This window comes from Sycon ciliatum, chromosome 1 (genome assembly GCF_964019385.1).
Source record: "Sycon ciliatum chromosome 1, ocSycCili1.1, whole genome shotgun sequence".
Taxonomy (NCBI): domain Eukaryota; kingdom Metazoa; phylum Porifera; class Calcarea; order Leucosolenida; family Sycettidae; genus Sycon; species Sycon ciliatum.
Window position 1 is genome coordinate 15,255,763 of NC_088643.1, and position 15,324 is coordinate 15,271,086.

The 15,324-nt window shown below is 49.0% G+C and overlaps 1 protein-coding gene across 7 annotated transcripts in view; it reads left to right on the forward strand.

Annotated features, from left to right (window-relative positions):
- The window catches only part of LOC135814854 (mushroom body large-type Kenyon cell-specific protein 1-like), a 72,775-nt gene that overhangs the window by 35,201 nt on the left and 22,250 nt on the right, over window positions 1-15,324 (forward strand). For 5 of the 7 annotated variants that reach the window (XM_065328049.1, XM_065328086.1, XM_065328079.1 and 2 more), the window contains exons 7-8: window positions 908-1,186; window positions 12,073-12,351. In XM_065328049.1, coding sequence (XP_065184121.1) covers window positions 908-1,186; window positions 12,073-12,351 — 558 coding nt within the window. The remainder of the gene's footprint in view (window positions 1-907; window positions 1,187-12,072; window positions 12,352-15,324) is intronic. The other 2 variants (XM_065328071.1, XM_065328063.1) reach the window with 2 other exon arrangements.

Consider the following 15,324-nt stretch of genomic DNA (forward strand, 5'->3'; position numbering starts at 1 on the left):
TTAAAAATTCCATGAACTCGTTGTTGTCTGGCCATGTCTGCATCAATTATACTCCTAATTGCACTAATAAAATTGCTTTCTCCACGCCGACTCTTTAGATATTAAAATTATTTGATTTTTGGGCAAGGCCCATCTGCAGGAATGTAGTTACTGCAGACCATACAGAGATTACTAGTATATATACGTGACCAAATATACAAACATTTGTTTTGGCCAAAATGTTTGTATTTGTTACTTATATAATCTGTGTTTTGTCTGCAGTAGCCCAGAGGCTGTTTGGAGAGTGTTGGGAAGATGTATGGATATAGTGGATGACTACAGTGGAGTCTTCGCATTTTTGAGAAACGACTATTAAAGGCGAATAAATACTGTTTATAAAATACTCCTTGTGCAGTGCTACATGGAAAAGTGCGGTGGTATTTATTGAGTTAAAGAAAAAATAAATCCTCAGCGGAGGACGTTCAGGTTGGTTGCAACCAACCTGAACGTCCCCCGCTGAGTCTGCTATGAGTCAAAGAAAATATATTTGAATTTGATACTGTTGATGGTGTGATCACTAATGAGTGTGGGTAGTTATCAAAGGTCAATATAATTATGTTGGAGGTCGATATAGAAGAGTGATAAATGTGCATATGTGCATATAAACAATCTTGCATTGATTCCATATGCAGGCTTGTGCAGGTTGGATTCAGCAGAAATTGTAGATGTGTGCCAATGCAGAATTTGGCTAGGCATGCTTGTGTGTTTGGAATACTGGGCTACAGTAGCAGTACTCTTGTGCAAGTGAAAATCTTTTCCCTTTTCGGGTCTCTGAATCACTGTGCTCTTTCGCCATGTCATTGACGAGGGATGGCAATGTGTTCTTTAATTTCTTTGCTATGTTCTTTATGATGTGATCTCCTTGAAGCAGACCGATGGGTTCACTGGTTCCTGGAAGGCAGGGATGCTGCAACAACAGCAGCAGCCGCAACAACCTCCTCTACCGCCAGCAAAGACTGGCAGCAGTCTACACCAGTCACAATATGGTAACACGCCAACAGCATCCTCCCTTAGTGGACCGAGTGGCGCAGCAGTATACTCTGATATGAGATCACCGTTCGCTCGCCCTGGCAGCAGACCTGTGCAGCAAGGTCGCACATCTTACTCTGGATCTTCGGTGAAGGCAATCTCTGGACAACAGAATAGTGTGAGTAAACAGATACAGACAGACAGACACACACAGATACACACACACAGACACACAGACACACATTTACACACACACACACACACACACACACACACACACACACGCACACACTACTACTACTACTACTATCAATCAGCTACCCCGTGGGGTCACGCCGCCCTCCACTCAGAGAACTGAGCGCAAGGTGAGGGGCAGTGGCGCAAAACAAAACAGGAAGTACAGCAAAATGAATTGAAAAAAAAGAAAATCAAAACAAGCTGCCATATTGATGGAAAAGGACGCACAAACAGAGGAAAGAAATATCACAAACCAGATGAACAGTCTGCTGTAGGTCCACTATAAGTATAACATGCAACGACTGAAAAAGGAACATGATGTTCTGTTCAACGTCTGTACGCGTACTGCTTCGGCCTTCATAAACCAGGAAAGCACAATCTTGAACTGGAGGGTGGGCACCGAACGTCCCACAAGGGCTCCACAAGACGAACTTTCACGAAACGACGAGGAGTGTGCACGGCAAGCTAACATCACTACACCATCGTCGCACGACAACTGGCCACTCAGGTCCAAACAACACGACAAATCCACAATTCCAGCGATACACCGAGCAGGAATAAATTGCTGCGAGTGTGACCTGTTTCCTTTCTCATCCAGGAATCCACGTGCTTTGCCGAACGCCACTGCATTGTTTCAGGCTGGGGATCGATCCGAGGGCTCGCCACGGCCCTGCGGAGGATGCGGAAAGGACGCAAGAAGACGGTGACGGCAACAAATAATTACCCGCCCTGGTCGTCAGCTCACTGAATGTCCTTCCGCGCGAGCGAAACCGGCTGCACGGCATGAAAAGCCTACTGCCACTCAATACCCAGGGACGACCCTGACCAGAAGGCCAAGGCCGCCCCGTGGAGGAGGCCAACAAAGAGAAAACCAGGAGCTAACAAATCCGCTTCCTCTCCGCGAAAATTTCACACACACACACACACACACAGACACAGGCTGCCGTAGTGCTGCTGCCATACGCATTGCTTGGTACCTTTCGTGGGTAGAGCACTCTGGCGCTAGAGCGACGAGCTATCTTTATGTCTGTGGTGCCTCCTTTGAGGCCTTTATGGCCGAAACAGCTTGCTGCAGCTTGCAGAGAATTTGCGCAATCTGAGATTTCCCACAATGCGGAAGCAATCTGCAGTTTGCGCTGGAATGCTTGCGCATTCTTGGAATTTTCAGAATGCGCCCGAAATGGATTCGCGGGGCTCTTCATGTTTTTTTTCCAGGGAAATGCACAGATTACGCCTCATACGGACTCTTCGTTTTGCTCCCACAGGTTGCCCCGACATGAATTTGCTGTGCTCTTCATGTTTTCAGCGAAGTATACAGTGATACACGCTGGGTTTTTACTTCCTCCGTTATGCAAAACTTTGTTGCATTTTTACAGTTCAGTCCGAATCATCCTACGGCTACAAACATGCTTTGCAAAAGTGGATAACAAAGCAGCATATGATATAATAATTATTTATTTACAGATGTCACATAGCTCGTTTCAAAGCAGTCCAGCTTCACTCTTGGTCTGAATCTGATGACGACTCGCTCTCTCAATGACATTGAGTCTGCATCCTCACTGACTTTCGCCTCCAGCGCTGCCAGCTTTTGTTCCGCAGCCTTTACAAGTTGCCAAGACACGATTTGATAGTGGAGATCGCCAAGTTCTTCACTGGAACTGTGAGCCTGACGACCTCCACGGTGGCACCCCTGTCCCGGAAAGACAGGGGTGCTGGGTTCGAATAGGGCTTGAAAGTGCTACGTCACAGCATAGAAACAATTTCAAAAATTCAAAAATAGGACCCACATGGATCGAGTTCTTGTATGGCTACAAGCGGTCATACTCACAGCAAGGGGATATTCTTTTTTTAAATGTCACGGTGCGCTTGAGACTCGGCTGGAAGCCGGGCTTTCCACATCCGTAGGAACACCACCACCCTTCAAGGATCAAGGCGCAGATGCAGCTCATAAAGCGGTTGGAGGTGAGTAGATCAGCTCACCAGGAAGTGGTCAACGACCGAAAATCCCATTCACTGCATCCATGCATCCAGGCTATATCAAAGGGGATATAGCCTGTAAAATTGACTGGGTTGTCTAATGGGCGTCGGATGACAATTGGTGACGAAGAAAAGTCACACCTGCATACGACATGAGAGGATTGCTATGCACCCACACACTGAGGTAATAGAAAAGTTCCACTTCACAGGATCCAAAAGTAGAAATCTGATGTGAACTTACTACTCCCCGACCGTTTCGACGTCATCACTTTCAAGCCCTATTCCGCCCGTGGATCCTTCTTTTGCAACATTGGCGCCAGGAAATGGCCCATCGTACCCCTTACCATTCGACTCGGCACCCTGAAGACTGCAGCTGGTGTAAATTTGATTTTAGGCTTACCGTAATCTCATGCATTTAAGGACATGTTCTTATTTTCGAATATAATAGCACTCTCGCTTATAAGAACCTGCACATATAAGTGAATGAAAATCATAGAACCACACGTGGTTCATCAAAATTCCTGTTCTGTAGAGGCGTGCTCCTACCTCGGCACACACCCAAACCACACAAAGGACCAGCTCGCGACTACCAAGAGAACTCTGTTAGAAAACTCTGGCTCCAAGCCGCAATTGCTTGAAACCTTTCACCGAACTCGTAAGCACTAAAGCCTACTCTAGCCAACTCACTACTGCAGTGAAAACGTCTAGCTTATAACACTTGCATGCCAACAACTCCATCAGCAGGCGCGAAGGAAGGTGAAGACAAAGCCTGTGACTTAAATGTGTGAACCCTAACGAAAGTCACCGCTACATGTAACACAAAAGGAGAGTGCATGTCAGTGACACGTGCGACCTCCTGAACATTCTCCCCTTCCCGATATGTTGAAAAGTAACATCGAAAAGCATATCGCAACTCAACAAACAAATTTCCAATGCGACAAAAGCATTATTCCGAAAAGCTGTTGAAGAAATACAGCAAATGAACAATGTGAACACATTCAAGAAATAGTGAATCAAACTTTCCATGAAATCAGTTTCACAAACGCCTCCGGCTGGTTGTTGTCACCTAGCCAATGTGACACCAGGGGCTTTAGCACAAGCCAAGCGGACATAGTCGCGTGATAGGGCGTGTCTTCTCCTTGCCGCCCACAAGCACCTTAGCCACTCGTACATGTCCATCTGGACCAGGAAAGACTGCCGTAATTCTTCCCAACGTTAGTGCCCTCGTGGCGTGTCGGGATGAAGAACGTCTGGTTGAGTATTTCTCTCCGGTGGTCGCCACAAGAAACGCAAGTACGGTTGGTCCTCGGAGTGATTTCGAATCTGAAGGTACATCTCCCGAATATCACAAACGATGGTTACCGAGTTGCGCCGGAATCCGAGCAGCACTTCCAGTATCTCTCGCTGCAGCCTAGGGCCCGGCTCTACGCAGTCGCTGAATACCATGCTGTAATTGTCGGGCAGTTTTGATTTCTGGCCATTCCATTGAAGGTGAATCTCGTTCCCAGCCCCGTCGAGTTGCCGCATTGACTGCTCAACTTCAGGCTTCACACTGCGGTCCTTCATGTGCCAGGAGGGCTCAGGGCTGATACCGCCTTGATCAACTTCCCGTTGCCGGTTCAGCTGTACGCTACAGTAGGTGCTGTTGGCGCGGGTTGGTCGATCATCATTGTTTAATACTGCTCCGATACATGTCCAACCTTATGGCGTTCTGCGAGCTAGCGGTTCTCCCGGCTTACCATTGACTTCCTCCCAGCAAGAATGCAATTCACTATGATCACTGCCAATTAGAAGGTCCACTGATTCCTCGGTGAGAGCCGTGAAGGGAACATCTCGCAGGTGGTCCCATTGCGCTGCCGCATTCGCCCAGTCAACAGCCTTCAAGTTGCTTGCGATGCTTTCAATAGTTAGCGCCGTTAATTTGGACTGGAATGTTCCGTCAGCGCTTTCCACTGTAATGTTGACCGGCGTCGTGACGAATGTTTCTGTCAACCCGCTCAGAAGAGAAACTGATGCCTGCTGCGGTCTTCCTGCCACCCTCAACTGCCCGGCAGCTGCAGTGGTTATGTAGATGGTAGTGCTGCAATCGTCCAACATAGCGTTAACCTGTATCCATTCTCCTTCATGCACAAGCGACACCGGGAGGATGCGTAACGAGACCGAAGGTACTCCACGTGGCCGATCTTCTCCCAGATCCGGTTCCCCTTCCGTGATGTTGCATGCTTGGATCGAGCAATTAATAGAGGCTGGCTCTATTGCAGGTGTTGTTGCCCCTCTTGTGCTGATCGAAGCTGTGGGAGCGCTTGACGATGCTACATCACTGCTCATGGCTGCTTCAGGCAGGTTCCGTTTCTGCTGCGGTTGACGATCATGAAGCAGCTGGTGATGTGTCTGACTGCAGCCACTGACACCGCATTTCCTGTTTCTGGTACAGGATGTCCCTCGATGTCCAGTGCCAAGGCACCTATAGCAGAGGCCTTTCTTCTTTGCTGTTTCCCACCGCCTGCTGGGCGACTCGCTCTTGAAGATATCACAACTCCATGTGTGATGGGGCGCATCACATACTGCACACTGGATTTTGGCAGCGCTCTGACCAGAGACCAGGAATGATGACGCGTGGGCTCCGGAACTGCCACCGAACGCTGGTCGACTTCTTGCAGGGCCTGGTTTAGTCGGCAGCGCCGCTGCATGATGACCATCCGCAGAACTGACTCCGTGGGCCATCTCCGCTGCTCCAGTAGCGAATTCTGCCTCGAGAGTCACCCATTCCAATAGCGTTTGTACACTGCTGGGTTTCGTGTTGTTGTGACGCCAACGGTTAAACTGGGTCAGCATGGGCATGGGCAGCTTGTTTTGCAGCTGTCGGAACAGAAGACCATCGCCCAGCTCATATTCCGTGCCTGCATCCGCCATGTTCACTATCAGCACATCCAGCAAATCGGCGAATCTCTGCAGGTCTCCAGGCCGGCCTGTCCGGAGGGCGGGGAACGACTCTACTTCCTCAAATTGGAGGTTTGTCTGCCTCTGCTCGCCACCAAATTTCCTGTCTAAACGGTTTACGGCAGCTTCGTAGGCATGGGCCGAGTAGCCTAGGCTCTCGATGGCGACCAATGCCTCTCCACCTAAATACTGCTTCAGGTGCAGCAGCTTCACCTCCGGACTTGAGCTTGTCTGCCAAACACAAGCCATGAAGGCTGCTCTCCAGGCACGATAGGCTCTCTTGTTGCCTGTGAACGTTGGAATTTGTATGGGTTTCAGCCGCCGGAATATCTCGTCCGATGACTGCTGATGCCGCGTTTGGCCTGGTGCTAATGATGGCACCGGTACTGGTGCGGCAGTCGACCCTGCTGGTTGCAAACCCATGGCCTGTGGAGCAGGCGGGCTTCACAGACTTGCTGCTGGCACAGTGTGCACGCCGACCACACCACTGGCGCCAGCCCACTGCCGAGATGCAGATGTAATTACTGGCGACTGAGTAGTGGTGTGACGGGTGTCAACGGATTGCTGGAATAGCGTGGCAGAAGCGGATCCAGGCGGCCTGCCGATTGCGCTGAATAGCGTTGCAGGTACGGATGATCCAGGCAGTCTGTCGATTGCGCTGCTTCCGCTGACTGTCTGCTGGGATGCAGGCATCTCTGGCCTCATTCTGTTTGTGCTGTTGGCGCTGGCAATCTGGAGTGCTAACGTTTCAGCCGGTGACACAGGTAGGTTGCTGGTCATGCTGATCGCTCCAGTGCCGTTCGCGCTGTTTGCGCTGATCAATCCCCAAGGCGCTGATCCTGCAGCTAGCGCAGAGGTCACAGGTTGTGCGCTGTCCGCGCTGGTCTGAATTTCCGACGCGTGCACAGGCCCGGATCCAGGCGGCCTGCCAATTGCGCTAAATAGCGTTGCAGGCTCGGATCCAGGCGGCCTGCCGGTTGCGCTGAATAGCGTTGCAGGCTCGGATCCAGGCGGCCTGCCTGTTGCGCTGAATAGCGTTGCAGGCACTGGTGCAGACTCTGGATCTGACGCATGTGGTGCGCTGCTCGCGCTCATCTGGGGAACAGCTGCGGACAAAGGCGGACCGCTTGTCGCTCTGTTCGCGCTGTCCAAGTGCCCGGTGGCGCCAGACTCTAAAGCGGCAGCAGCTGGCGCGCCGCTCCCTCCAACCTGCGCCGCAGCCGCGGACAAAGGCGAGCCGCTTACCGCTCTGCTCGCGCTGACCTGGGTCTTAGACGGAGTGTGCGCTCTGTGAACCAACGGCGTCTCTGGTCGCAACTCATCCGTGCCCATGGTGACTTTCGGTCCGCTTTCGCTGACCGCCTTGTACTTGTACTTGTTTTCGCTGACTTCAGCAAGACCGTACTCCGTTCCCCGGTGCTGGTCTGCAACTGTTGCTTGCTCTACGCCGGCTGACCGGCTCGTCGGCTCGTACGTGTAGCCATGGTAGCCGTAGTCGTACGCTAGACCACGTGCAGCAGTAGACTCCGAGGTCTCAACTGAACTTCTGCCGTGCGCGTGCAGGTAGCTCCGGGCTCCAGCCCAACTGGGCATAGTGCTTGCGGCAGGTCCGCTGTACCCGTACCCGACCTCCGAAGCTAGTTTGCGTCGAGCCTGGACTGGGTGGGGCCGCTGTGAGACGCCCAGGTAGTCAGTTTCCTCCGCGTAACTACGTACCTGCCCACGTACGTCCTCCAAAATGCTCTCGGTTGCGGTGGTGAATTGTTCCTCGAGCAATTCCGCTTCCCGCAGCGTTACTTCCATACGCTTCTCTTCGTTGGTTGAGCTGTACAGACTGACGAGGTTCATGATAGCACTGGTGGCGTTGTCATAATGTGAGCTTAGCTCGGCTAGCTCGTCGTTAGCTTGCTCTCCTCGCACTCCGCCATTCATGGAGCGCACGAGAAGTGTCCGCCGCGCGTTGGTGAAGTGTTTTTTAGCCACCATCTTTTCTCTAAGCAGCTTGCTAAGCTTCTCGCGCTTGTTCTCTACTGCCGCTGGTTCTTCTCAATGGTTTGCTTCCTCGGTGCTGGCGGTCCCGTCCTCCGCGGCTTGGCTGTCTTTCTCCTTGTCCTCTTCGACTGGAGACTCCATAGCCGCGCTTAGGTGGAACGTTCAATACTTACGAGGTCGACTCGACTTAATTAACCATCCTCTGCTACCAATATGTTCTGTAGAGGCGTGCTCCTACCTCGGCACACACCCAAACCACACAAAGGACCAACTCGCGACTACCAAGAGAACTCTGTTAGAAAACTCTGGCTCCAAGCCGCAATTGCTTGAAACCTTTCACCGAACTCGTAAGCACTAAAGCCTACTCTAGCCAACTCACTACTGCAGTGAAAACGTCTAGCTTATAACACTTGCATGCCAACAACTCCATCAGCAGGCGCGAAAGAAGGTGAAGACAAAGCCTGTGACCTAAATGTGTGAACCCTAACGAAAGTCACAGCTACATGTAACACAAAACGAGAGTGCATGTCAGTGACACGTGCGACCTCCTGAACAATTCCATTGTACTGGCATTGATATGCGTACTTTCACTGTTGCACATGTTTGTGTCGATGCGATGTTTGTCTCTCGCATAATTATATGACCATGGTCTTGAAATCAAAACAAAAATGCAGACCTCTCGATTATAATAAAGACCATGGTCTTATATGCACGAGATTACGGAAACATCCCCTTTAAAATACTGTCTCTTCGCTGCATACGCAAACTAACAATTATTCAACAAATTTTCAGGCATGTCCGTTGTTCATGTCGTCAACTTGGGCGATGCTTATACGTCTAGCTTATGGGACTAAGTATTCTCCTCAATGAGATCGCGCCTCACAACAAAAGGCCAAGTTACTTTTGTTTATAGAGCGAGTTTTCTCTTCTTGTGTTCAAGAGACGACGAGACAACTGACACTGAGACGAGACAAGACAAAGGAATATATTGTGAAGACGCGAGGAAAAGTGGGGCGGTGGAAGTGAAAATGGTGCCTGTGCGTAATACAACCAGTCCTGAACTGAAAAGGGAGACAAAGACGGCAGACGATCAAAGACGACGGAGACAAGACGGAAACCGGACGAATACAACGGAGACAAGACAAGCAAATGCGTATACAACGGGGACAAGACGAGAAAGAGTGCATGCGGAGGGGGCAGAAGACGGTGCAGCCGCATGTACAGATCATTCGAAGACAGCGCAGCAGCGTGTACCACGGTTCAGCAGCATGTACGACAAAGAGACGCAAACGCAGCAGCATGTACAACAAAGAGCTACACGCGCAGCCACGTGTACAACAAAGAGCTACAAGCACAGCCTCATGTACAACACTATCCCCCACCGAAAAAAAGACATCCACTCCTGTTGATGGAAGCAAGCAAAATTGAAGTTATATAAAAAACGGAAGAAGACTGCTGAGAAAGATTTGGGAATTTAAATGTGAAGCAACCTAAAAAGGCGACAACAAAACACAAAGTGTACGGGGCCACAACTGTTGAACACATGACTAGTAGGCCAGGAGGGTTAACAGTTAACACCAGTCGGGAGCCCCGCAAAACTGTGCAACTATCAATGGAACCTGCAAGCAAGAGATGGCACTTTCTCGGTTTGATTTTGAGTTTCGCTCGTCGTAATGCAGTTATGTAGAGCACGAGACTCTTCATCTCAGGGTCGGCGAAGAGCCACAAGCGCAGCGAAATGTACAACATTCGGGTTGAAAACAGTTTTGACTTTAGTACAACTAGCCATGCTATTATTAATATAGGTTAGTGCATTGCAGGGAGGGCCTTAGGGTTTGTTAGTGCCCGACAGGTTAGCCTTAGGCCTGTAGGCCCGAGGGGTAACCTGAATGGCACAAACAAGCCACAAGGCCCACCTTGCCATGCACCAACTATTTTAGAACGAGGATACAGTCAACTTCGCTAATAACGACTGCGGATATAACGACAATTCGCGAATAACGACAGAAATTTCCATGCCCAGAGCAAAGTCCCATCCAACTGTGATACATATAATGGGACTTTGGGCATAACGACAATTCGCGAGTAAGGACACTTTTCTGATGCCCCGCCGAGTGTCGCTATAAGCAAAGTTCACTGTACGTGTATTATCCCACTTGCATTGTGCTTGTTTATGCTTGTAATTGTTGGGTAGTTTTGTGTTTTGTGTGCAGAGAGAATTGGTGTGGTATGATTATTTTCTTCTAGTGACTCAGTACCATCTGAGGACTACTAAAAGGAGTATAGAGGCAAATGAAATGCTGGGCTGTTACTGCGAGCTTCATTCTCTAGACAAAGTAAAGTCGTACAGATGAAAAAGTACGGGAGGCAAAACCCGTACACATTTCTGAAGTGCGTGGCTTTTTGTAGTACACCGTACATTTCATGCAGAATTCATTATCTGCGCCGTACTATAATGCATACAGGAATTTGTACTCACATGTTAAGAGCATATTCAGCGGGCAGTAAACTAATCCAAGGCCCTCGACGCGTCTTCAAGAGTAGTAAAATTACGACTGAGCTGGCTTTAAACTGTGCTAAGGCCCTTGGTGGGAATATCGCTGATAAGTCGTTTCCTAGACATCGAGATAGACCTCATATTTTTGGTATTGATTTATTTGAATTCGGTATCTCAATAGTACTTCAGTACAATGTACAACTTGGCAAGATCCGAATGGCATAGATACGTAAACATAAAAGTGGAGTAGGTGCTACAGCTGATCATTTTATCGCAGATTGTGGGACTAAACTACTACCAGTATGCAAGTACACAAGAAATAAAAGCGACTGCATGACATCGGAGAAAAGCACCGATTAAAGCAAAACAAAGCGACACATCATCCATTGAAAACATTTTCAAAAAGGAGCTGTTTTAACCGGGAACATTCTGGCCCGTCATTAAGAAGGCAGGCAAGATGGACGTTAAATGCAGAAGACCTATTACAAGACTTCATTTCAAAGGGCAGAGCATTTCAAAGCCAATAAATACTGTTTATGAAATGCCACTATTAAACATCTTCACAACACTCTCCAAACGGTCTCTGGGCTACACCAATCACTAAAAGAAAAAGAGATATTAAAATTATTTGATTTTTTGGGCAAGGCCCATCTGCAGGAAAGTAGTTACTGCAGACCATACAGAGATTACTAGTATATATACGTGACCAAATATACAAACATTTGTTTTGGCCAAAATGTTTGTATTTGTTACTTATATAATCTCTGTTTTGTCTGCAGTAGCCCAGAGGCTGTTTGGAGAGTGTTGTGAAGATGTATGGATATAGTGGATGACTACAGTGGAGTCTTCGCATTTTTGAGAAACGACTATTAAAGGCGAATAAATACTGTTTATAAAATACTCCTTGTGCAGTGCTACATGGAAAAGTGCGGTGGTATTTATTGAGTTAAAGAAAAAATAAATCCTCAGCGGAGGACGTTCAGGTTGGTTGCAACCAACCTGAACGTCCTCCGCTGAGTCTGCTATGAGTCAAAGAAAATATATTTGAATTTGATACTGTTGATGGTGTGATCACTAATGAGTGTGGGTAGTTATCAAAGGTCAATATATGTTGGAGGTCGATATAGAAGAGTGATAAATGTGCATATGTGCATATAAACAATCTTGCATTGATTCCATATGCAGGCTTGTGCAGGTTGGATTCAGCAGAAATTGTAGATGTGTGCCAATGCAGAATTTGGCTAGGCATGCTTGTGTGTTTGGAATACTGGGCTACAGTAGCAGTACTCTTGTGCAAGTGAAAATCTTTTCCCTTTTCGGGTCTCTGAATCACTGTGCTCTTTCGCCATGTCATTGACGAGGGATGGCAATGTGTTCTTTAATTTCTTTGCTATGTTCTTTATGATGTGATCTCCTTGAAGCAGACCGATGGGTTCACTGGTTCCTGGAAGGCAGGGATGCTGCAACAACAGCAGCAGCCGCAACAACCTCCTCTACCGCCAGCAAAGACTGGCAGCAGTCTACACCAGTCACAATATGGTAACACGCCAACAGCATCCTCCCTCAGTGGACCGAGTGGCGCAGCAGTATACTCTGATATGAGATCACCGTTCGCTCGCCCTGGCAGCAGACCTGTGCAGCAAGGTCGCACATCTTACTCTGGATCTTCGGTGAAGGCAATCTCTGGACAACAGAATAGTGTGAGTAAACAGATACAGACAGACAGACACACACAGATACACACACACACAGACACACAGACACACATTTACACACACACACACACACACACACACACACACACTACTACTACTACTACTATCAATCAGCTACCCCGTGGGGTCACGCCGCCCTCCACTCAGAGAACTGAGCGCAAGGTGAGGGGCAGTGGCGCAAAACAAAACAGGAAGTACAGCAAAATGAATTGAAAAAAAAGAAAATCGAAACAAGCTGCCATATTGATGGAAAAGGACGCACAAACAGAGGAAAGAAATATCACAAACCAGATGAACAGTCTGCTGTAGGTCCACTATAAGTATAACATGCAACGACTGAAAAAGGAACATGATGTTCTGTTCAACGTCTGTACGCGTACTGCTTCGGCCTTCATAAACCAGGAAAGCACAATCTTGAACTGGAGGGTGGGCACCGAACGTCCCACAAGGGCTCCACAAGACGAACTTTCACGAAACGACGAGGAGTGTGCACGGCAAGCTAACATCACTACACCATCGCCGCACGACAACTGGCCACTCAGGTCCAAACAACACGACAAATCCACAATTCCAGCGATACACCGCGCAGGAATAAATTGCTGCGAGTGTGACCTGTTTCCTTTCTCATCCAGGAATCCACGTGCTTTGCCGAACGCCACTGCATTGTTTCAGGCTGGGGATCGATCCGAGGGCTCGCCACGCCACTGCGGAGGATGCGGAAAGGACGCAAGAAGACGGTGACGGCAACAAATAATTACCCGCCCTGGTCGTCAGCTCACTGAATGTCCTTCCGCGCGAGCGAAACCGGCTGCACGGCATGAAAAGCCTACTGCCACTCAATACCCAGGGACGACCCTGACCAGAAGGCCAAGGCCGCCCCGTGGAGGCCAACAAAGAGAAAACCAGGAGCTAACAAATCTGCTTCCTCTCCGTGAAAATTTCACACACACACACACACACACACACACACAGGCTGCCGTAGTGCTGCTGCCATACGCATTGCCTGGTACCTTTCGTGGGTAGAGCACTCTGGCGCTAGAGCGACGAGCTATCTTAATGTCTGTGGTGCCTCCTTTGAGGCCTTTATGGCCGAAACAGCTTGCTGCAGCTTGCAGAGAATTTGCGCAATCTGAGATTTCCCACAATGCGGAAGCAATCTGCAGTTTGCGCAGGAATGCTTGCGCATTCTTGGAATTTTCAGAATGCGCCCGAAATGGATTCGCGGGGCTCTTCATGTTTTTTTTCCCAGGGAAATGCACAGATTACGCCTCATACGGACTCTTCGTGTTTGCTCCCACAGGTTGCCCCGACATGAATTTGCTGTGCTCTTCATGTTTTCAGCGAAGTATACAGTGATACACGCTGGGTTTTTACTTCCTCCGTTAAGCAAAACTTTGTTGCATTTTTACAGTTCAGTCCGAATCATCCTACGGCTACAAACATGCTTTGCAAAAGTGGATAACAAAGCAGCATATGATATAATATTTATTTACAGATGTCACATAGCTCGTTTCAACACAATCCAGCTTCACTCTTGGTCTGAATCTGATGACGGCTCGCTCTCTCAATGACATCGAATCTGCATCCTCACTGACTTTCGCCTCCAGCGCTGCCAGCTTTTGTTCTGCAGCCTTTACAAGTTGCCAAGACTCGATTCGATCGTGGAGATTGCCAAGTTCTTCACTCGAACTGTGAGCCTGACGACCTCCACGGTGGCACCCCTGTCCCGGAAAGACAGGGGTGCTGGGTTTGAATAGGGCTTGAAAGTGCTACGTCACAGCATAGAAAAAATTCAAAAATTCAAAAATTGGACCCAAGGAGGCCAAACCAAATGCTCCTCAACTTCGCAGCGGTGTGCTCGTGCCAGCACGTTTCCACAGCCTGAAGAAGTTCCTTTTTGGTTTACTTCGTCACGAGTGACACGTCTGTCCACAGACTACAGGCTGTGGAAGAATGGCAAGTCGTCGACGTTGAGATCAGGACATTGCGCCGGCGGACCGGCAACCTGAATGTCTAACACTTTTGATTCCCCCTGCACTGCAAACACAAGTGCATTGATTTTGGCTGTGTGCGGATACGCACTGTCGACTCGTGCTGGTACAGCGGTGGCTGAGCGCTGGCCGGCTTCTGATCACTTCTTCGAGCCACGCGGTCCTTCAAACTGTTTCTCAGTTTCGCACTTTGGTGTCATGTGCGCGCGCCTGGGGTTGTGTTCTGGTGACATCCTGTCGACAAACGGTCCTGCTTCGCCGATTTTTTCGAAGGACTCAATGCTTTTCAGAGGTTCAAAGGCCTGTCAGAACAATGGCCGACACCTCGGCTACCCTTTGTAGGGGATACATCACTGACATGTATATCTAGTGCTGAAAGAATTATGATGACAAGAACACTACAAACGCAACGAAGTTTTACTTAGAGGGGAAGTCCGGTGAAAAATTTAAATTTCAGGGTCGGTAGAGTTTCGGGCGCTGAGTTGAATGGTGTTGGTCCCACGCTTCTCCGACAAAGCGTTCTCGAGATATTTCAGTTTGAAAAAGTGAGTTTCCGGGGCTTTGCCATGACGTCATGCGGCCGCGCCACACCCTCCGCAACGTCATAGCATGCAGCTAGGTCAAAAGGAGTGCGTGGAAGCAATAGTGTCAGTGCTATTTCAAATGATTTGGCGACCAATAGTAGGTGGTGCAAGCCACCCCGAAGACGTAACTCCTTGTGAGAGTGAGGATGCAGACATGCCTGACCTTCATGAGTTCGGTCTGGGGCTGAGAACCTCTGTATTCAGGTGAAGAAATGGCCGCGCGTCTGACTGCATGAAGGACGAGGAAGAGGTGAAAGCGATCGTCTAAATCGTGCCTATGGAGTGAAAAAATCAAGCAAGAGCAGCATAGCTTGGAGGAGATGAGAAAAATGTCGACGTTTTGCAGGGAGACACATTTGCAGATGCGCCCGGAGACACCAGCA